Source organism: Pteropus medius, unplaced genomic scaffold, assembly GCF_902729225.1.
Source record: "Pteropus medius unplaced genomic scaffold, Ma_sr-lr_union100, whole genome shotgun sequence".
Classification (NCBI taxonomy): domain Eukaryota; kingdom Metazoa; phylum Chordata; class Mammalia; order Chiroptera; family Pteropodidae; genus Pteropus; species Pteropus medius.
The window spans coordinates 2525080-2547431 of NW_024354875.1; the positions used below are offsets into that span (position 1 = coordinate 2525080).

General features: G+C 38.6%; 1 protein-coding gene across 21 annotated transcripts in view; it reads left to right on the forward strand.

The window, feature by feature from the left end:
• Positions 1–20072, forward strand: part of TRIP12 (thyroid hormone receptor interactor 12) — a 129378-nt gene extending 109306 nt beyond the window's left edge. For 19 of the 21 annotated variants that reach the window (XM_039855301.1, XM_039855306.1, XM_039855309.1 and 16 more), the window contains 11 exons: positions 12–154; positions 1246–1402; positions 2741–2839; positions 8912–9026; positions 9299–9453; positions 10439–10603; positions 13475–13639; positions 14722–14835; positions 16396–16490; positions 17010–17113; positions 17841–18383. In XM_039855301.1, the coding sequence (XP_039711235.1) occupies positions 12–154; positions 1246–1402; positions 2741–2839; positions 8912–9026; positions 9299–9453; positions 10439–10603; positions 13475–13639; positions 14722–14835; positions 16396–16490; positions 17010–17113; positions 17841–18037 (1509 nt within the window). In that variant the 3' untranslated portion in view covers positions 18038–18383. Of the gene's footprint in view, positions 1–11; positions 155–1245; positions 1403–2740; positions 2840–8911; positions 9027–9298; positions 9454–10438; positions 10604–13474; positions 13640–14721; positions 14836–16395; positions 16491–17009; positions 17114–17840 lie in introns of all 21 variants that reach the window. The other 2 variants (XM_039855300.1, XM_039855320.1) reach the window with 1 other exon arrangement.
• Positions 20073–22352: the final 2280 nt, after the last annotated feature.

A 22352-nucleotide genomic window follows, 5' to 3' on the forward strand; every position in this document is an offset into this window, starting at 1 on the left:
ACTTTTTACAGAATGCAATGTGCAAGGAGATTATTCCAACTAGCGAATTTATTAACAGTAAATTGACAGCAAAAGCAAATAGGCAGCTTCAAGATCCTTTAGTAATCATGACAGGAAACATCCCGACATGGCTCACTGAACTAGGAAAAACCTGGTAAGACTATCACTTCTGTAATGGTGGCCTTGGGAGTGTTACTGTTGTGTTGGTCTTTATACATTTTGTTACAAAAACGTAGTCTTTAGAGAACCTATTTAGTTGTGTTCATTAACAGTGTCGTATTTGATCACAGCTTGCATAGTAGTGTAGCTTTAGCATCCACATAGGCTATGCAAGCTGGATCGGTACTAGATCTACTTGATAGTGTATGTCTATATATATATGAAATAGGAAAGGACACAAGGATATTTGACTGAGGAAATTCAAATCTTAAGCCATGATAAAATTGGACTCCACAGGTGGAGTCGATTGATTGTCTGAGCCTGTTTGGATCCAGATCTACATTTCTAGAGACTGTAGAAATGCACTGATCAATGCAGTAACCACTGGCCACACGTAACTACTTACATCTAGATTACTTAAATAAAATTAGAAATTAAGTTTCCTAGTCACACTGGCTACATCCTCACTTGGCTACCTGTATTGGACAGAAACAGATATTGAACATTCAGATCATCGCAAGAAGTGCCCTTCACAGCTCTGTGGCAACAACTGCCAGAATCATAGCTCAAGAGACAGTAGGACTGTGTTACTGAAGGGTTTGTTCTTTGAAAATCAGCAGCTGCTGTTTGCAGCTTTGGGTGACTTAGAAATGCCAAATTAAGAGCAAAATTATGACGGAGGAAAGCCAGGACTTGGCCGTATGTGGTTCGGGGGTGGGTTGGTGGCCTCATGAAGTGGTGATCATATTTTAAAATTTAACTTTCACTAGTCATGTTATACTTCCTAAAGGTCTTTGGGTAGATTAAAGATGATCTCGGATAGACTTGATTTCAAATGTGGAATCTTAATGGTTGAATTTCTCATTTCACAGTGAAAAGTTACTTAATGCATTATTACTTGATCACTTAGAAATTTCATACAAGAATTAATGAAGATTCTTCAAAATTAGTTTGCCTAGACCATTTTTATTGGTTAGATTTATAAGTATTATTCTGCATCATATCAAAAGATATTTCTACCATAGGGGTTTTTTATGTTTTCTGATTCTAAGTGAGATAACCAATTTATATCACATCTTTTTACAGCCCATTTTTCTTCCCTTTTGATACCCGGCAAATGCTTTTTTATGTAACTGCATTTGATCGAGACCGAGCAATGCAAAGATTACTTGATACCAACCCAGAAATCAACCAGTCTGATTCTCAAGATAGCAGAGTTGCACCTAGATTGGATAGAAAAAAAGTAAGTTTCTCCCCAAAATATTTAAAGATAAGTCAAACTGAACTTTTCAAAATAATGGGAAAACTAGAAATGTGTTGCATCTAATTATGCATATTGGTTTATAGGCCTGCCCTACATACAGTCATTTCTTTGCTTATCTTTTTTTTCTTTTTAATCCACGTTAGCCTTATTTTCCTATCAGTGTCTTGGAACTGGGCTACCTGTGAATCTTTCATTCTCCAGTGAGAGTTCTTTTTCCTAGTTTCTGAAATTTCTACAATGCTTTTTTCTCTTTTAGTTGTCATAATTCTTGTGCCAAGAAAGAATCTTGTCTTACTGAGTCTTTCTTCCTTTTTAAATTAGGAACTCAAGCTATATAGCCTCCCTTTTATAATTGATCTCTTATGCAGTAGGTAGAAATAATCAGGTCCACTTCATTCTGTTAGCAAATATTTCAATTAGAAGAGACCGAAACAAAACCCTTGACGTATTTCGTATTTCGGGCGCAGTTAACCCCTATGTTGCCGACTGTATCTTCCTGTGATTCTCCTCTCTGCTCTACATTCATAGCTTTAAAACACACAGCTCTGAGCTGTTTCAGTGTGAGACTTGAGTCCTACACTTCTGACACCACACTGCCTTTTACTGAGGACTCCTTTGTTCACTTCTGCCTCTTTCTTACTGAGATTTTTATTCAGGTCTGTCTTCTCAAAACCTTTATCTCCAGATGTCTAAGAGCCATTAGTAGTAATGACATAAAAAAGGGGAGTGGGAGGAATGAGAAGCAAAACAAAAAAACATTATACTTAAAAGCCTCACTATTTCTACCTTTATTTGTATCATTTGGATTCTATTAACAATGGTTTTGGTAGAATTTGGAAATTTACCAAGACCTTCCTCATCCCCATGAATCTCATTAGTAGATGTTTGCAGTTGTGCTTGTGGGATCTCTGCACATCAGAGCCAGTAAGTAGCTTTCCAGCTTACCTGTCACCTCCATTTGTATTGCTCCGTCATCTAACTTTAAAGTGTACCCAGGGAGATTCATTAAGCTGCAGCCCTGAATTGCATCTGTGTTGGCAAGGTTACAGAGATTCTTTCTTCTCCATCTTGCATTTTCTGAACTTGTCATTGGCTAAGATAATAATTACACTTCTAGCTTTTCTTCATGTGTGCCAGGATGCTTTCAATGTTTGTAGCAATGCAACTACTTCTTAACCTATTCTGAGGTAATGTTTTTTTATTTTAAAGAAATAATTTTCTAACAATCCAATTTTTTTTTGCACTTTAATAAATACCACCTTTTTATTAAAGTGTAATGTGAGCTTAGTTTTCTCATGTCGATACTTCCTTTTGCAGCGTACTGTGAACAGAGAGGAACTGCTGAAACAAGCTGAGTCTGTGATGCAAGATCTTGGCAGCTCACGGGCCATGTTAGAAATCCAGTATGAAAACGAGGTGAGCTTATGGGTCTGTTGACAGTTTTTAGTGTGATTTGTGCCCTTGATAAAATGTCATTAGAGTATCTTGGTCCTCTGAAATTCTAAAAGACAGTTGGGAAATTCATATAAAAACTTGAGATTTGTTTCTCTCTTGAATGATTTGTTCTAAGTTCTCTATTTTTCAGGTTAAAATGTATAATGAAAGACAGGTTTTTTTTTTGTGGCGTGTAAGAACAGATGTTTGTGTAGTTTTTATAGACTGATAAAGTAAAATGATCTTTAAAACATAACTTTCAAAAGTTTTCAACTGCTTTTTTTAAAAACCAGGTCTCCCGAGATACTACTTTTGTATAATAAATACACACTTTTAAGATGTAGTTCTAAGAGTTAACAAGTATATACAGTCTGTAACCACAACTGCAGCAAGATAAAGAAAAATATCCTATCACTACAAAACGTTCTTCGACCACTTTGCAATCAGTCCCTTCCCTCCACCCCAGTCCCTGGCAACCACTGACCTGTTTTCTGTCCCTATATTTTTTCTTTTTTACAGTATCATAATAAATATGAAGCAGTATAGTATATAACCCCTTGTGTTACTGTCACTTAGTATAATGTTTTTGAGATTGATTCATGTTGTTGCAGGTATCAATTTGTTTTCTTTTATTACTGAGTAATAATAATGTTTTATCTAATCACCAGTTGATGCACACTTCAGTTGTTTCGAGTTTTTGACTATGTATAATGCTGTTATGAACATTTGTGTACAAGTCTTTGTATAGATATGTTTTTATTTCTCTTAGGTAACTGCTTCAGGGTTGAATTGCTAAGTCATTTGATAAGATATGTTTTAACTTTAAAAGAAACACAGAACTGTTTTCAAAGTAGCTGTCCCATTTTTCATTCCCACCAGTAATGTAGTATGTAAGTTTCAGTGGTTTCACATGCTCACCAAAACTTTGTATTGTCAGTCTTTTTTATTCTAGTGGGTTTATAATGGTATCTTACTGTGGTTTTAATTTGCATTTCTCTGATGATTAATGGTATTGATTTATCTTTTCATTATCGGCCATTCATGTATCTGGAGAAATGTCCAAGAATTCTGCCAAAATGTCTTTGAAAGAACAGAAGTTTTAACTTATGATGAAACCCAGTTTATCTTCCTCACCCCCCTCCCCTTTCTGGTTTGTGTTTTTTGGATCCCAAGACAGACACTTTCCTCTAATCCATGGTCTTAAAGATTTTGTTCCTGTGTGTTCTTTAGGAGTTTTCTAGTCTTAGCTTTTATATTTAGGCCTATGATCCATCCGCTTTGAGTTGGTTTTTATGTATGGTGTAGAGTAAGAGTTAAGCTTCTTTATCTTTTTTTCTAAACCCAGACTGTTCAGTTTTTTCAGCATTTGTTTGAAAAGACTATGCTTTTCCCTGTCGAATTACCATGGCACCTTTTTTGAGAATCAGTTAATTATGAATGTTGGGATCTGTTTCTGGATTTTCTGTTCTTTTTTATTAATCTATTCTCTCTCAATTACTGTAGCTTTATAGTTAGTCTTGAAATCAGGTAGTGTGATTCCTCCAACTTTTTCTTTTTCAGAGTTGTTTAGGTTATTCTCAATCCCTTGTAATTCCATGTAATTTTAGAATCAGCTTTTTTGTGTCTATAAAATTCTCAGGATATTGTTTGGGATTGTGTTGAATCTTGATCAGTTTGGAAGAGAATTGACATTTACAAGTCTTGAGTCTTCCAATCCATGAACACAGTATAGCCTTTCACTTACGTAGGTCTTTAATTTCTCTCAGTGTGCTTTATAAATTAAGCCTGGCGGTTTTTCACGTGTATATTTTGTTAAATTTTTCCCCAGATATTTCATGCTTTTTCATGGTGTTTCATTTGAGTTTTCAGTTGCTATTAGTTTACAGAAATACAATTGATTTTTGTATGTTGACATTGTTTTTTGTGACATTGATAAACTTAATTATTCTAATATAACCTTTTAATACATCATTTAGGATTATTGTAGACCCAAGGCTTGGGAAACTTTTCTGTAAAGGGCCAGATAATAAATATTTCAGCTTCGTGGGCCACACAGTCTTCATCATAGCTCTTGTGTTTTGCCTTCTCGTAGCGTGCGTGTGGCCACAGACAGTATGTATATGAATGAGCATGGTTATGATCCAGTAGAACTTTATTATGGTCCTTGAGATTTAAAGTTCATGCAATTTTCACACATTGTAGAATATTATTCAAGATTATTTTCACCCGTTTAATATTGTAACGACCATTCTTAGCTTGCAGACTATACAAAAGCGAGTGGGCCCGGACTGTAGCTTGCCGACCCATGTTGTAGGTAGTCGTGTCATCTGTGAAAAAAGAGTTTTATTTCTTTTCTAATCTTTGTCTTTTATTTCTTTTGAGATGCTTTTACACAGCCAGGACAGTACACCAGAAGAATCAAATAATGATTTTCTTTATATTTTAACTCTGAAGTGTTGAGTCTCTTGGGTATACTTTTCCCCCTCTTTCTCTTAATTTCTTTAATTTCTTTAAGTTTTGGGACTTTTGAAGCTCGATGGACATAAAATTTCCAAACCTTCTATTATACTGATTATTTATTATCTGTAGCATGTGGCTTATAATATGACCTCAGGTGTTGTGAATGAGTTCATATTGTGAAGAATTAGGATAGTGCCTGGCTTGTGGTAAGTACTGTGTAGATTTAGCAGTTTAACTTACAGTATTCTTTGTAGTCATTCTGACAATTCTAATCATGACTTTGATTTCTGATTCTTTTGCATCTCATTAAGACTTTGAAAAGTTAAGAGTATTCAGTCATGAAAATTAAAATTCTAAGTAGTTTCATATTGGGAAGTGTACAGCCTGCTAGGGACCCCGGGGTGTGGCAGTTGGGGAGACACAGGACAGAGGTACAAACAGGTGTGGCCAGTGAGTGGTACCAAGTGAATGAGGCTTTCAGACAAGGAGCACTGTCCCAAGAGTGTGTGGGGAAGGCTGTGAGAAGAAGTAAGCTCTTGAGTTAGACTTTAATGGAAGCGGAAGAGGGCAGAGTTAAGAGACCAAAAGATGCGGCTTGAGCAAAGGATCCAGCTTGGTGGTGAGTGGCCGGAGTAAGTGACTGCTGTGGAAGTAATGGGAGGAAGGGGAGACGCGTGGAGGACTTGACTACTGGGATAAGAAATTTGGACCTCCTTTTGAATCCACCCCGATCATACCTGTTGCTCAGAGGATACAGTTCTTATATGTTTATGTGCCCAGACTTCTTACTCATGAAACTGAAAGACCTTTGCTTTAGCTGGCTTTATATGCCTAGTTTATTTACACAAGCTTTCTACTTTTTTACTCCAGCATATTTTTCTCTTGCCAGGAATATCTTCTCCCTCTCATTCCTAATGGCTCTGTTCAAATTGCATGTTACATGATGGGTCTTACCTGTTGACTCTGGAAAAGGTTCCAAGAGCCAACTTCATTGAGGAAGAGGGGCTGGCAGGAGTGCTCGCTGTATATGCATAAGGCCTTAGGTTGTAAATCAAATTCAACCATACAAAAGCAGCTGGTGGCCCTTGGGAAGACAATCTAACAACTCCGGAGGATCAAAATTTGCTACATCTCACTAGAGATGATGGGTAAGCTAGGAGAGAGCTAAACTGGTCTCTGGGTTCAGAAAGTCACCCAAGTCCCAGGGATCAGGCTATGAATGACCCAGCCTGCAGGGCAGGTGGAAGATAAGGAGAATGGACTGTGGGTTTGGAGCGCCACTTACGTAGCTGTATAAAGTTGGGCAAGATATGTAAACTACTCAATGATAGCACAACAAGGGCCGTGATAAATAAAATCACCTCCTCATGTTGTTAGGATGATTAAATGAGGAAAACACTTTTAGGATATTGTCACATGGTAAGTGCTAGTATATGTTTTGAAAGAAAAAGACTTTCAAAGTTTTGAGACAAGTGTCAAAAACTTTTGTATTTTACTCTTTTGTTGTTTCTAGAGCTTTATGCTTTTTCTTCCTTTAAAAACAAAGAAGCAGAGCCAAAGTGTACCTACCTTTTTGGTGCACTGGCTGAGTAGAACGAAGGTTGATCTATATACATAGGGATGCTGGCCAGTCAAGGTAGGGGTGAATTGCCACAGCAGATGTGGCTTGGTCCCTTCACAGAGACTTACTGTGATGAAAGTGTTTGCAGAGATACCTGTGTCAGATAATATTTTATGTCTGTTTTACCTTCAGAAGTAACAGTATTTAGATGAAGGAAATTGATCTGATCTGTGGTTTCTGTTTAGCTCAGGATAATTATGCTAAAGGAAGAAAGACCTGACTGGCTTTAAAGCACCATCTGGTGGATACCAGATGTTATTGCAGTTTTATTCTTCTTTTTTTTTTTTTTTTTTTGCATCTCCTTTTCTCCTCTTCTCCAGTGTCCAGAATTCAGTGGAAAACAAAATATACAAAGTCTCTACCATCACAAAGCTATTCTTTTAGTTTGAGGAAGTCGATACCCATACTCATATGTATGTTACACCATGAGATGAAGAAAAATAAAACAAAATAAGATGGATCATGATAGGGAGGGATAGGGTTGTCTGAGGTGACATTAAGTGGATATGAGTCCTCCCTCTCTGGGGGAAGAGCATCTCTAACAAAAGGACAGAAGCAAAAGCCCTGTAGGCAGATGATTGTGGCTGGAAGTAGGAGTTGCGTGAGGGATCGCATAGGACATGCGGGCCGCGCTGCAAACCCGAGCTTTTGCTTTGAGTGAGATGGGAAGCCTCAGCCGGCGCGGAGGCATACAATGGCCTTTTGTAAGGCCCCCTCTCGGCACTGTGAGGACAGGCTGTGAGGTGCTGAGAGTGCTAGTGCGGAGACCGGGTACGAGGCGATGGTGGGAACCGTGGTGGTGACCGGCTGCTGTGGAATACAGAGGGACAGAGGTGGATCAAGAAAGTGTCACCGCATCCCAGCAGATCACTGGAAAGTGGAGAGCCAAACCTTTGGTGGACTACATCTAATCTTTTAAACTAATGTGGATATTTTTTTAGTAACTGTGATAATGGTAAAATAATGCCCATTATCGGCACATAATCTCTAAGTAAAATATAGCCTTTCTGACAGGGCTGTGGTTAGATTTGGCCTGTAAACTGTGGTATTAACTTGTCATAAGCTCCGTTTCTAATTCATGGGTGAGCTGGTAGGACCTTGGCAGAACAGGAGGGAATAAGTAGGCTGTGAACGCTTCCTGGGATTGTGGGTATCTCTCGGGGAGGAGGGGGTTTTCATTCATGGCTGTATAGTTGCCTTTGGGCCTTGTTTTCAAAAACCAGTGCCCAGGCTCTAAACCAGACCTACCACATCAGAATCTTTAGGATGGGCCCACCTCCACGTGCGCACACTGATAGAGGCCCCAGGAGATCCCAGTGCAGCATGGGGCTCGAGATGCCATGATGTACTCTCTGAGGCTAGGTCAGCCCACTGGCTGCCAGTATGGGTTCAGACCTTCTCCTATTTGTGTTTTATTCAACAAACCTCTATTAAATGGCTGGCATGTGCCTAGGCACTGTAGAGGGGCAAGGTGAATTAAAGTTACCATCAAGTAAGATATGTAAGCATATGATGAAATGGTGATGATGTAATGTGATGAGTACTTATGTTGCTGAAATGTAAGTCCTAAAGAAAGGAGCAAAGTAACTGGGCAGATAAGGTGGCTTCTGAGGAGGTGACATTTGAGTGGGTTTTATGGTAACAGTTCACCAAGGAAAGCGTGGGAGAGAGATCTACAAGCAGACAGCATCCTCTTCGTCCCTGAGGCTAAGATACACCGCTACGACAGTGCTCTTATCAGTGTGCAGTTACTGTGTACAGTCGGGGCCCTGTGAGTAGAAAATAATGAAGGGTTCTGGTTCTCGTTCCAGGTGTCTAAGACCGAAGGACTACAATTAGTTTGGGAAGTAATCTCTGCTGCATTCTGAAAAGCAGTTGCTGCTAGTTTCCACATTGCCAAGAGGTTGGCAGGTTAAAAAAAAAGCAGCACAGATTCTCCAATTTGAAATTGTTCTACTTTTGCTCTTCCGTAGGTTGGTACAGGTCTGGGGCCAACACTGGAGTTTTACGCACTTGTATCTCAGGAACTACAGAGAGCAGACTTGGGTCTCTGGAGAGGTGAAGAAGTTACTCTTAGCAATCCAAAAGGTAATGAATCTGGGAGTTGGTAGGTGTTAATTCAGACAATGTAGAGGGTCCTTGCAATTCATTAAATGTTTAACTTCTGCCACTCTCTGCCCTTAGTTTCTTTCAGCCTTTGTTTTCTCCTTTCTCAAATAAGGGAGAGGCTCTAGAGGACTTCATTCCGCGATCTACTGTGGATTTTGAGAAAACCAAATTTCTTAAATGTTCTTAGTTACCAGGTTTTGTCTTATTTTGGGAAAGAGCATCTAAAGTTTGATGACTTGCTCATTTTACAGGAAGCCAAGAAGGGACCAAGTATATTCAAAACCTCCAGGGCCTGTTTGCGCTTCCCTTTGGTAGGACAGCTAAGCCAGCTCATATCGCAAAAGTTAAGATGAAGTTTCGCTTCTTAGGAAAATTAATGGCCAAGGCTATCATGGATTTCCGATTGGTAAGTTTAAAGTCATTTGCTTTCTGTACTTTTTTGTGGAACTACCTAATCTCCTGCGGTTAATGCTGCGTTTTAAAATCGTCTCTCAGAAACTTCAATGTGCACACAAATTCCTTGGAGATTTTGTTACAAAAGCCAGTTCTGAATCAGTAGTTGAGGGGTGAGGCCCAAGATGCCACATTTTCACACCAGCTCCCAGGCAGTGTGCAAATGCCAATCAGTGGCCCATTCTTTTAGTAGCAAGGAAGGGTTCAGAGAATCTGGCAACATTAAAGGTGGTTTTAATTATATGTTGCTAAAATGCTTAACATAAGATTTTTAATTCAGTAATGAAACATGAGTATATAATTCAGCTGTAGTAAATTGCCACTAGAATGCTGGAGTGAAAATAACCCAAGAAATCACAGAGATTTGAATATTTCTGGACTTTTATTTATTTCCTCTTCTCACATTTTCTGAGATACTTTTGTCAGTATGCGAAAGACATTTTCATCTGATGTCAATTTTACAACCTTAACAATTTCACTGTAACTGAAGAATGAGCGTTTAATCAGTTATTTTTCTATTTTAATTGTCATCAGTTGGTTCTTCCTTTTAACCTCTCTTCGGTCCACATATGCAGTAATACAGACTACAGTGGAATTAGGTTTACTTGGCCCCCAAAAGAGTAAGATTCCTCAAAACATCTCTTGATGTTGGGGCCTTATGGAGAATATATATATATCTGTGATTGAAAAATTCCTTTACCAACGTCATTGTTTAAATTGGATTCTTAAGTATTCTAAAATTTTCACAGTATCAGGGCCTCAGATTGAATTTAAATGGAGACAATTTAATATAATGAGAGAAACAGTTCCTAAATATATTTCCGCCTCCTGGGGATTACCTCACTTTTTAAAATGACCTCTTGAAGTATCAGTATAGAATTGAGGCAATTGTAGAAGCTGCACGTGACTGTTAAAATATTTTGCATATTCCCTTTCAGGTGGACCTTCCCCTTGGCTTACCTTTTTACAAGTGGATGCTGCGGCAAGAAACTTCACTGACGTCGCATGATTTGTTTGACATTGACCCAGTTGTAGCCAGATCAGTGTATCACCTAGAAGACATTGTCAGACAGAAGAAAAGACTTGAACAAGATAAATCCCAGGTAGACTTAGAAGATAGGAAACAGTCAAGTAGATCAGTTTCTTGATTGTAGAATGATGAGGTCTTTGTGAAGTGGTTCGTATTTGACCCAGTTATTATTTTCTATTAATATGCTATTTTAGAAGAGTTTAATTTTTTATCGTAACTGAAACATATAATTTCACAGTGGGTAAGATGACCTATAATAACAGCAGATGATGGGTAGTGAATAGCTTGATTAGCAAATAAAATGTACTCCAAAGTGAAACCAAGGGCTCTAGTTTGTTAATTTTATGAGGGCATTAATATCTGGCCAGATGCTGTATTATACTTAATTCTTTTAGTAAGCATTTGAATCAATAAAACTATTCTCAGGACAGATTGATTTTTTTTCCCAGAAAGGTGGCTTAATTTAGGAGCAGTCTATTTGTTTCTGTAGAGATCTCAGAAGGTTTTTAAAGGTCATAGTAGTGTACGCTATTTTTTGGTAACATATGTTGAGGTTTCTGTGTTAGATTTCATGGGTAATCTTGAGCTACATATCATTAATTTATATGTTAATAATAATAGATTGAAAGGTCATTTGACTCAATCTGAGATTTGTAGCTAGTCTGCATCTGATATTTAAAGAAGACAAAGTTATATTTTAAAAAGTGGCATAGACTCAAATAGCTTATATTTGGACAGGTAGCATGAACCAGTGCTAAATCAACTCATATTTATAAATTATGTAAAGAAAGAATAGAGAATTGAGATTTCTTTAGTAAGTAACATCTCTTGATAAGAGGAGCTTATAATAGACAGGGTTTTAGAATGCGTTTTTGTCAGGAAAGAAGATGGTTTGTAAGGGAATTAATCTTATCTCCAATATTAATTTTTGGAAAAAGAACTTTATTAAGGGAAATGGTGTTTTAAGAGGCCAGGTCCATCTTTTCCATACAATATCTGTCATCTTAGGATTTTTAGAACCAGTTAGATTTACAGTGACCAACTTTGTAAATTTTAAATTATTACAATCTTTAGAATCATCTTTTTAGTAAAATAATTGCCAAAAACGCAAGGGATGGAGTGGAGAGTAAAATCATGGCATCTTCCAAGCGCCTTACATATGTTCATTCATTTACTCTGCAACAACCCTGTGAGACAGGTATTTCTGTTACACATGAGAAACCCCGGGCAGATAGGTTGAGTGGTCTGCTGCCCAAGGTCACATACTGAGTGTGGGAGAGCTGGAATTCCCATCCAGGCTGCTTGATCTGGAGCCTGCGGTCTGTACACTTTGCAAGCTGTTGTGTATCCTTGTCTCCACTGTAACATGCTGCTACAGTTCTCTTCTTCAAGTCTTTGGAGATTTGTTTTTCTGATCTTTATTATTCCTGATGTTGTCATTTTAAAGTATAAAATGCATAGCACAGGAACCATGGTCCAGAACTGACTGTACTAACCAGCTTTCACCCAGAGCATGAGGAAAGGTGTAATCCAAACCTCCTCGCCGCATCATTTATCAAGTACACAGATGGAACAGGTTGTCCTGACAGAGTCCACTTGGTAGTTTAAATTCTTGAAAGATGCATGGAAAATGGACTAAAGCTTAGCTTTTAATTTAATATGTAAGTTTTAGAGAACGGAACAGTGAATTTCTTTTGAATATCTCAAAGACGTATTGTATAGTCTAGGTTCGTATCAATGATAGCATTTTGTAATGAAAACCTTTACAGATAAGGTATTTCTTAAGTAGCTATGGGAGAAGAGACTTTCCATTAGAAGAGCAGTGATTGCCTTGATCGATCTGTAACGAGGTGGGGGTTCAATTTTGAGTGCTTTCCCGTGGGAGGACATTGAAATGGAGAGGTTGTAAATTATTAATATATTTTTACTCTTTCTGCTGAAGAATATTTCAAATATAAAAAGAAAAAGCCTCTCTTTGGTGTCATCAAATGATGCACCTGAAACTGAGACGTAAACATGGGTTTTTGCAGAGAAGTAAAAGTGGGCATAATCCCCAACCACTATATTTTACCTTAATCTTAAATAATGCGGCCACCTTCTGTGGTTTGAATCCTACTTAGCTTTCAGTTTCCTTTTTAAAAAATGGCTGATTTTAATAATCAGCACTTCCTACCTTTTTTAGTTTAAATGACTAATTTTCTGCACTTTGGGTGTTTAGCCTCTAGGAATTTCATACTCAGAGGCATCTCCAATCCAGAAAGCCATTGGCCTTCTTTCTTCTGTATTGGATACCTTCATATTCAGATAGCATCTACAGTTTTGCATGTTGGGCTTTGTTCTAAAAAAAAAATTATTTAAGCCTTTCATGATCTTAAGCATTTAAAAAAATGAATAAGACAGATTGTTTTTAAATTTGTTTTTAGAGCACAACTAGACTTTTCTTAGAGCTTCCTTGGAACCTTTTTCTCTGTAGAGTTATTGTGTGAATACATACTTGTTATCGTAGGCCTGAAGTGATTGAATAAGACTCTGCAGAGTATTGTTTAGATTTGAGCTTTGCAGAGAAAAAAGTCAATTGCTGTTACTAGATAGTATATTATGTGCATTTATTATTTATATTTACAATTTCCTAACTATCGTATTACTCGGAATTTGTTATGCTGTACGTCATATATTAGATTCATTAAGATTAGCCTAGAATGTATGAAGTTTGTCTGGCTCTAGAGCCCACACTCTTATATTGACAATTATTCAAAGTATCATGGCCTTTTCGTGAAATCTGATTTGGATATGATCAAATTGAGTAGCAAACAAAAATAGAAAAAAAGAAATCGTCTAAGAGCTAAAGGAGCCTATAAAATTTGTTAGCATATCTTTTATTTTGTAAACCAAAAACATAATTAATGAATTTACTGTGCTTGACAATCCCCTCCCTTTTGTTTAGACCAAAGAGAGTCTACGATATGCATTAGAAACCCTGACTATGAATGGCTGCTCAGTTGAAGATCTAGGATTGGATTTCACTCTGCCAGGGTTTCCCAACATCGAACTGAAGAAAGGAGGAAAGGATATACCAGTCACTATCCACAATCTGGAGGAGTATCTCAGAGTATGTAATCCGGCGTCCTTTGGGGAGAAGGCCATCTGTGGTGATGCTTTGCCTGTGGGTGCTGCTAAGAGGGAGAGGGGAGGGTCCTGGCCAGGGAAGCACAGGCCATGGCCGTTCAGTGCCTGCACTAACTGTTTTGAGACCTTTGACCCCTTGGATTGCTGCCTGAAGCTCACTTTTTCAGGTTTTCGCTTCTGTGTGCTCTTGAGATAACATGTCACGTAGTTCACGCTGCCTTTCTTGAATTTACTATCCGCAAGCTTTAATACTGTCTAATAAAATCACATTTCACATTTCCATTTTCCTATTAAGCCAGCTAACTTGACAGAAGAATTCTCCCTCACCCCACACCCCCACACGTTTATGGGTTTGGTGAGACGTTTCATGGTCCTTGACAATATTTGCTAAATTAAGGCAAAACAATTTTATGTTGAATATAAATTATAAAATGCTTTTATTTTTCTATCAAAAAAATTTTTTTAATTCAAATATGGCCTCTATTTATGAACTCTTTGGGTTAGAGCATTGGATGACTGACTGGATACAGATGCTTTCCATTACCCTTCATTTGGTTTCATGTGACTGCATTTCCAGAGTTGGCCTTTTTCTCAGTGGAGGCACACACTACAACATGGTTGGGTTTTAAGAACTTAACAGGACTTAGAGCTAAAAGTTTCACATTAAAAATTAAAAACACATTAATAAATTAAAAATTATTAACAGTTGGTAAATGTGAATCTTGAAACATTATCTTTAATTCTCAATAATATTTTATTCCTTTGGGAAATTCTCATCCACTTCTCATCTGGTAAGGTAATATATGATTCTCTACCATAGGGATTTTCTGTAAATGAATTTTGAAAACATACTAAATATAAATGCACATGGCACTTCTTACATTTTCTTACTGGCCAGATCTCAAATTAGAAGTTGACCTGCATGCAGTTTTCTGGGAGCTATTTAAAAGAGTTAATAATTTTTTTTTTTTTTTTAAGTTATCAGGAAGGATGTTTCACTGTACTTTGCCACAGAAAGAGATTTGAAATCTTGTCACAGTTTATAAAAGACTTTTCTTTTTGCAGCTGGTTATATTCTGGGCACTAAACGAAGGCGTTTCCAGGCAATTTGACTCATTCAGAGATGGATTTGAATCAGTCTTCCCACTCAGTCACCTTCAGTACTTCTACCCAGAAGAAGTGAGTAGCTTATGTCTGTCTAAAAGAAATGGTCATTTCTATAATGATCTTCGTGGGGTATCCCTGTGCTATTTAGTCAAAGACCTCATTATTGCAAACGAACAAGGGGTTTGGGTGTTGGGAAAGATGAGATTATTTCCTGAGCCGAGAAGAGTATTAATCATTAAATACATAAATGTAACATTGTATATTGCATTTAGGAAGTTTGGTACATGTGTGATTGAATAAGCGTAGCATCGTCGCTTGCTGAGACCCCAGTGCTGCTCAGTGGAGAATGGGACTTGAGGTTTCTGTGCTAGTGTCGTTGGCAGGAAGAGCCATGGGTCCACAGTATCGCGACTGACACTGAGGAAGTCGCACTTTTTTTTGGACCAAACTTCCTGTATTATATGAGACTTTGTTTCAAGATCAAAGTTAGTCCTTAAAGTTTTAAGGAAGGGTTGTAAATTATCTAATTGCCAAATTCAGAGAATATTTGTAAGAATTAAAAAGTGAGTTTATGTTCAAAGTTTTTTCCAGCTGTCTTAAAGTGCATCAAGAAACTATACTCACTGGTAAGTGATCTGTCATAGAAAATCTAGTTAGGTTTCCCTGGTTTCGAAACCTTTTTGTTTATTATTTGAAATACTAGTTTTAGAATACACATTGATTATTGGCTAAATCTAGATAACTTCAAATAATTTAGGATTTAATCTCAATTATTTTTATGTCTGCTCTGATTCGCTGCTTATTGAAGTATGTGGTATACCTGGCACTTTAGACACAAAGTGTCATCTGGAATTGAAAGCAGCAGGTGTTACTTCCAGAATCGAATCCTGGTCCCCACTGCTTAGCCGTGTGATCATATCCATGTTATTGTACCTGATCTGACTGCCTCATCTATAAAATTGGCATAATGTCTGTTTCATTGAATAGGATAAGGTACCTGGCAGTGAGTGACACAGAGATATTAAATCTCATATGCGGTGAATTGGATTTTCTCAAAATTTAGTCATTCTGCAAATGGGCAGTTAACCGGAGAAAGGATGGTTTCATTTGAAACTGATGTTAGATTTTCCAAGGACACAAAAGCATTTCTTGCTTTCTAATATTCATTCTGTAATGGATAGGTTGGTCCCTATGCCACCCGAAACCACCCTGCGGCATGCATGTGCCTCTCTTCACAAAGTCGAAACCTTCCCATGTGCTGTGTCAGTTCAGCTTTGTTCTCCCACTTCTCTCTCCGGCTCAGTGTTCTATTTCTTGGCTTCCCTTATTGTGTACCCTTGTGTTTCAAAAAGCCAGGATTTATAAAATCTTCCGGGTTAGAAGTGGATTATCAAGTTAAAGCTTCTAAAGAGAAGAGAGGAGTTAGGGAAAAAGTCAAGGATTTGTCTCAGCTATGTTTTGTTTGAGATTAAGGCTTCTGAGAACCTAGACCCTGCAGGTGGGCAGGACACCTATTAATGTGCAACTGAAGGGCGCGCATTAAAGGGACGCGTTGTTTACAGAAGTGCTGTATGCGCTTTCACTCGCTTACACAGCTGTGTAGTAAACCATCACTCTTATTTAAATACCCAGCTGGATCAGCTACTGTGTGGCAGTAAAGCGGACACTTGGGACGCAAAGACACTGATGGAATGCTGCAGGCCAGATCACGGTTACACTCACGACAGGTAATACTGGGATCCGCCAGGGTTTCAATTTACAGTCGAGAATTTGGTAATGCATAAATTGTGTATATTATAAAAAAAAAAAGTAAAGGATCATTTTTAAATTTGTCTACCTCTTTAAGGAGGCTTTCTGATAACTTTGGCCTTATATCTCTCAAGATTGCAACTTTAGGACCCCAAAGGTTCTTTTTCAAATACTTCTATGAAAATGGACCGGGAAAGGGAAGGGGGCGGGGTCATAGGTGTAACCCCATCAGCCATTTTTTTATATAGTAAAATAGAAACATCTGTACAATTCCAGACAGGTCCTCTTTATTACAACAGTAATCATTCCATTTGAATTTGAATTTTAGCTGAAACAATAGAAACAAATTTGACTTCAGACTGCACTATAATGTGAATGCAGATGTAGTTGTGCTTAACTTTGACAGTCTCTAGCTGACTGAGAGTTGGCGATGTGGTGTGGTTCAGAAGTGCGTTTTAATATGACACAGTAACCTCAGTGCATGATTTCTGTTGCAGTCGGGCTGTGAAGTTTTTGTTTGAGATTCTCAGCAGCTTCGATAACGAACAGCAGAGATTGTTTCTCCAGTTCGTGACGGGCAGCCCGAGACTGCCTGTTGGAGGTGGGTGCGCTGCCGGGCTCAGCGCCGGCTCCAGCTCCGGGGGGTGCGTGTGCGCAAGCGCGAGGCCTCAGCACCAAGCGCATGTGTCCTTTATTGGGCTTATAGTACCTCTTAGTTATTCCAGTATCATAATGTTTCTTAGTTTCTTACTTGTTTTGTAATACATTGAGAGAGATCACCAGAAGGGAGCTTCATAGTGATGGTCTTAAACACGCTGAAGCAGGGTTACCAATAGACACGTAATGCTGCTTTTCTAGGTAAAATTCAAATTCTTAGGCATTTGTACATTATAAACTATTAAGTGAGAAGGCATTCTGATGTCTGCTTTTTTAGAAATGAGTCCTAATGTACTCATACTAAATATGAATTGGTACTCTGTTTTAAAAGTCAGAAAGCATAAGGAACTGTTTATCTCCATGTTATACAATGACTTTTTGTGATAAATAAAGCAGATGCCAGGTTCCATGGCATCTGCTTTATTTATCACAATACACTTAATGTGTATTGAATGTAGATTTAATTGCCAGAGAAGCAAAAAATGCCTTGCGTGTGTGGTGATATTGTACAGCAAAGCAGTGTTATGTTTTCCGATAGTAATAGCATTAAAAAGGTACACATGTGATTCAGCCTGATTGTTTTCATGGATAAGAAAATGTTCTCTGAGCTCGCTGGCATGCATCTTGCAAACCTACTGAGTTCCTTGGTCTCTTCCTTTCCTCTAAATCAGGCTTCCGGAGTTTGAATCCACCTTTGACAATTGTCCGAAAGACATTCGAATCAACAGAAAACCCAGATGACTTCCTGCCCTCTGTAATGACTTGTGTGAACTATCTTAAGTTACCGGACTATTCCAGCATCGAGATAATGCGGGAAAAACTGTTGATAGCAGCGAGAGAAGGGCAGCAATCGTTCCATCTTTCCTGATCACACCAAGAAACGCAGTGTCTGCCTGTTACAACAAAAGAAAAAATCATGATTTCTTTTCTAAATGTATCACCTGAGTCAAGGAAACATGTTACGCCTTCTTGTTGTAGGAAAACGGCTTGCGGACTGTAAAAGAGACACTTGGTTGATATTCATTGATGGCCCCACGGACTTAAAGTGATCAGGCCCTAAAACGTTGTTGTGATGAGGTTTCTTTAGCAAGTTCTTGTTTAAATTATCATTTATTTGATGAGTGAAGTTTTTAACTTGCTTTGCTGTGTGAAATTTAAAAAAAAAAAGGGATGTTTTTCCAGGCTGAAACAATAAATGTCGCTGTGCAGTTTAATTCTGGGCTGTGTGTATCCATCCAGCTAAGTCTGCAGTTTTGTTTCCTCCAAAGACAACTCTTGTACATAAGTACAGAACTAAAGCTCACGCGTATGTGACAAATCCAGTTGAGTAGGTTAGCTCTGTGTGCTTGTCACGTCCCTCTAATTTTCTCTCCCCATTCATGTCTTGTCTGTGCAGTTCACACGGTTGTTTTGTATACAACACTCACAGTTGTTACATGAGCCGTGAGCTTTTGTTCCATATTCTCTTTTAAATTAAGATATAATTTAAAAGTCAGTGAATTGACATATATTGTCAACATAACTCAACCTTTGTAATTAGGTAGACTTTTCTTAGAGCTTAGTTTTAACATAATGGTAGGGTATTACTGGCTTTTCCCGGTGGCACACTAGGTCTGTTCACATGGTGATTCCAGCAACAACAGCTCCTGGAGCAGAGGCAAGCTCATCCATTCACTTCTTTGTGTAGGTTACAAAGTCTACAGAGCGGGCCGGCCAGTATGAATTATTCCGTGGCCAGAGCATTTTGAATTGATGTAGTTTTAAACAAAATGAGCGGTTTTCATTCCCTGTTGGAGCAAAAGATTTTTTTTTTTCTCCCATGTTTTTAAGTTCTCGTTCATAGTCTTTCCTGATTCCACTCTCCTCTTCCCCGCCTCCCAGCACTAACTTGGGACAAACGGTTCAGCCTCTGTCTCCACGCAGATCAAAGCACCTGTAAGCGATGCTCTGTCCTTGTCTGATGTGCTGATTTCTCAAATCTGCAATAATCCATCAGGGTAATATTTTTAGCCGAAAATAAATAATGTTTGCTTCACTTTTTTGTTTATAGTTCTCTGCTGTATGCATAACTTTCAGTTGTGTAGATGTGTCTAATGGCAAGTAAGTTGTCACATCTCCACGATTCTGCGTCATGGCTGATTTCGCTATTCAAAGAATTTATAATAGCAACCTAAAGAACGTAAAATGCGGAGAGAAAATGGGAGGAGATCCCGTCCTTCCTAAGGTTTAAAATTACATCCATTGCATAAATTTGAGAGAATTTCCATAATTCATTTTTTTGAAAATGAGAGATGAGCTAATTGTGTTTTTATTGAACTTTGAGAAATCAATTTTCTTTTGTTTTACTGACTGTTCCAGAGTCTTATTTAATTGATGTAGAAGCCGCTTTGTTCCCCATCCCACCACCGAGAAGAAACTTTTAGTGGCTTGTTTCACTTCGATCGCATTGTCATTTTACACTTAAATGGCCTTACGTGCTGCATCCCCACAGCGGACGCTCATCCCCACGTGGCACACCCTTCACAGTGAACTTGGGTGGTGACCCTCATTGTGTGTGACGGAGCTGTAAGGAGGAGTTCACGAGGTGTGTCTCCCTGGTCCCTACAGAGGCTCTGACGGATGAGCAGCTGTCCCTTGAAATAAAAGAAGGGAGTCGTGCTTCTGTAGTTCTAACATGGCATAGGCGCTGAGCAATTGCACCCAGCGAAATTGGTGTTAAAGTATACACCAATTTGTTCTGAACTGTTCTGATACCTTTTTACAAAGTAAGCACAAAGATTTCTGCGTGAACACAGCATTTTGTTCTTCTTCTTTTTTTTTTTTTACAGGGTTCTATTGTTAAAATTTAGACGTGTATAAACAAAGTAATGTTTCATATTAAAATATCTGTGTTTGACATTTTATCCATGTTGTGGCCCTGGCAGATTTGACCTCATTGATTCAGTGTCTAATGAGTACAAATGATGGTTTTGAATCCAACCTGAGCTCGAGTATTTCAAAGTCAGCGGTCATCTGTCTTAAACGTTTTCAGTCTTTAGCTTACTCCCTTCTCAATTCATGGGACCCTTGGTTATTAGGGGCAGGAAGACTCTTCCCATTTTAAAGCAATCTCTTGGCAGAGGCCTTAATATTGCATCATAGGGAAAAAGTAGTAGACCTTATTTGCTGTTGTTCCAGTTATGCCTTAAATTTAATTGCTTAGTAATCCTGTCAACAAGCACCAATTTCTAAGTATGCTTTACCACACGTAGACAGTTGGGTAGTGGTGACTTGAGATTTTGTTGTCCTTTAATTTTGCTGAGATGGAGTCAGTCCAATGGTTAGTCACAGCTGACACTGAGTATGTGGTGGTATCATTTAGACAGTTACTGATTTGATCTGCATTGTATATGAGGACATGCTTTTAACTATTTCATTTTAAGAATGAAGACATAGTTACATGTAATCCCCTCCTCTCAGCCCCCCAAAAGGTGAATCGTAAGCTCTAGGTAGTCTAATCGGGAACATACCTGGAGAGAGTTCTTGAGGCCTTAGCCAAATGCAGCAGAAACTTTTCACACAGCTACTGATTAGGATTCAGATTTCTCTCTTCCTGTTCTTCAGCCCCGGGTCCCTGTGTTTATAGTAAGAGAGAACTTTCACCTTAGTCTATGGAGAAGGTGGTACCAAAAGTCCCTTTTTCCGGCGTTTGTCCTCATGAGATTAGTACATAACGTGACAAGTAGCGCTGCTGCTGGACTGTGACCAGTCACTCCCCGTACTCCCCTAGGGCATCCTGTGCATAAAGGCCATAAGGCCAAGGGACAGAGCCCCAGCATCTGCATCCACTAAATTAGATCCAGGTCTTGGTTTGCCACAGTGAGGACTCTCGCCAGCGAGCTGGAGGCTTGTCTTCCCTCCGGGCCCTCGGGTGCTGAGGTCGAGCTCCGCATCCCTGCCAGTGAGTATGAATGATCTCAGGAGATGGGAATGTTGCTGATGCTCCAAGAAAAGGCGTGGTTAAGAAAGACTACGGGGAAAGGCAGACTAGTGCATTCGGCAACCAAGGCCTTTGAGGGGTATTCTGGATGCTGCTGTTCATTCTCCAGCAGCAAAGATGGTCGAGCTTTTAATTCGTTTATTTTAGCCTTTGGGTTTTTTTTTTTTTTTTTTGACCCATTTCTTCCCTCTGTAATGAGAACATTGTTTGGAAATGTCATACTCTGTATTTCTAATTATCTAAGAAATGCTTTTGTATGAATCTTAGGTTTGATGTTGCAGAAGCTGGCATACACGGTAAAGGATAACCTAGTGACAAATCACTGAAAATGCTTCATTTGTTACCTCAAAAGAAAATAATCCAGACAAAATGTGGCATTTATATTTCTAGAAAACAGAGGATTGGCTGTTTTCCAAGAACTTCAAGTTAATTCTTATGCAAGAAAAAGTTCTTAACTCTAAAGACTTGTCTGCATAAAGGAGACGTTCTTTAATAATGGAAGAGGTGGTTTTATTTTTACAACAAGCCTACTCATATTACCAAACATATAACCAATTGCTGATCTCCTGTGTAAAGCATTTTTTTCTCTTATCTGAAACAGTGATTTATATGAACTGTTGGAATAATGGAACCTCAAACTACAGATGTGTATGTAAAATTGCATAAATGCACTGACTTCCTCCTTCCTGAATATATTTTTAATAAACAGCATTATCCTACATGGTCAGTTTTATTAACTTATGCACAACCAGGGGGTTCTTCTGAGAAGAGACGTGCTTGTATGGGTGGCTTTTGGAACGCTTCCTATTTTGGGGTAAGTAACACAGTAACCTTAGCCCTTTTTGGAGGCAGATAGTAGAGAAAGTTCCAGGAGACACACATACTCAGAGAGATGACCCTAGCACTTGCCTTCTTGTCAGTGGGGACATTGGAACCTGTTTCTGAGACACTCCCGCAGGGGTGGAGCGGTGCCTTGGGGCTGGGAGGTACTTGCCTCCTGGATGCAGCCCTGTTCCTAGCTCCAGTCTATTTCGCTGAAACAGAAAAGTAGAATTGATTTAGCAAAGCAAGGGAGATGGATATTTTTTTTGAGTGATGATTAAATGTAGATGTTTTTGGTTGCTGTGTTTAAGAACAAGTGAATGAAATATATGTACAGACACCCCACACACGCACATGCACACCAGTGCGCGCACACATACTC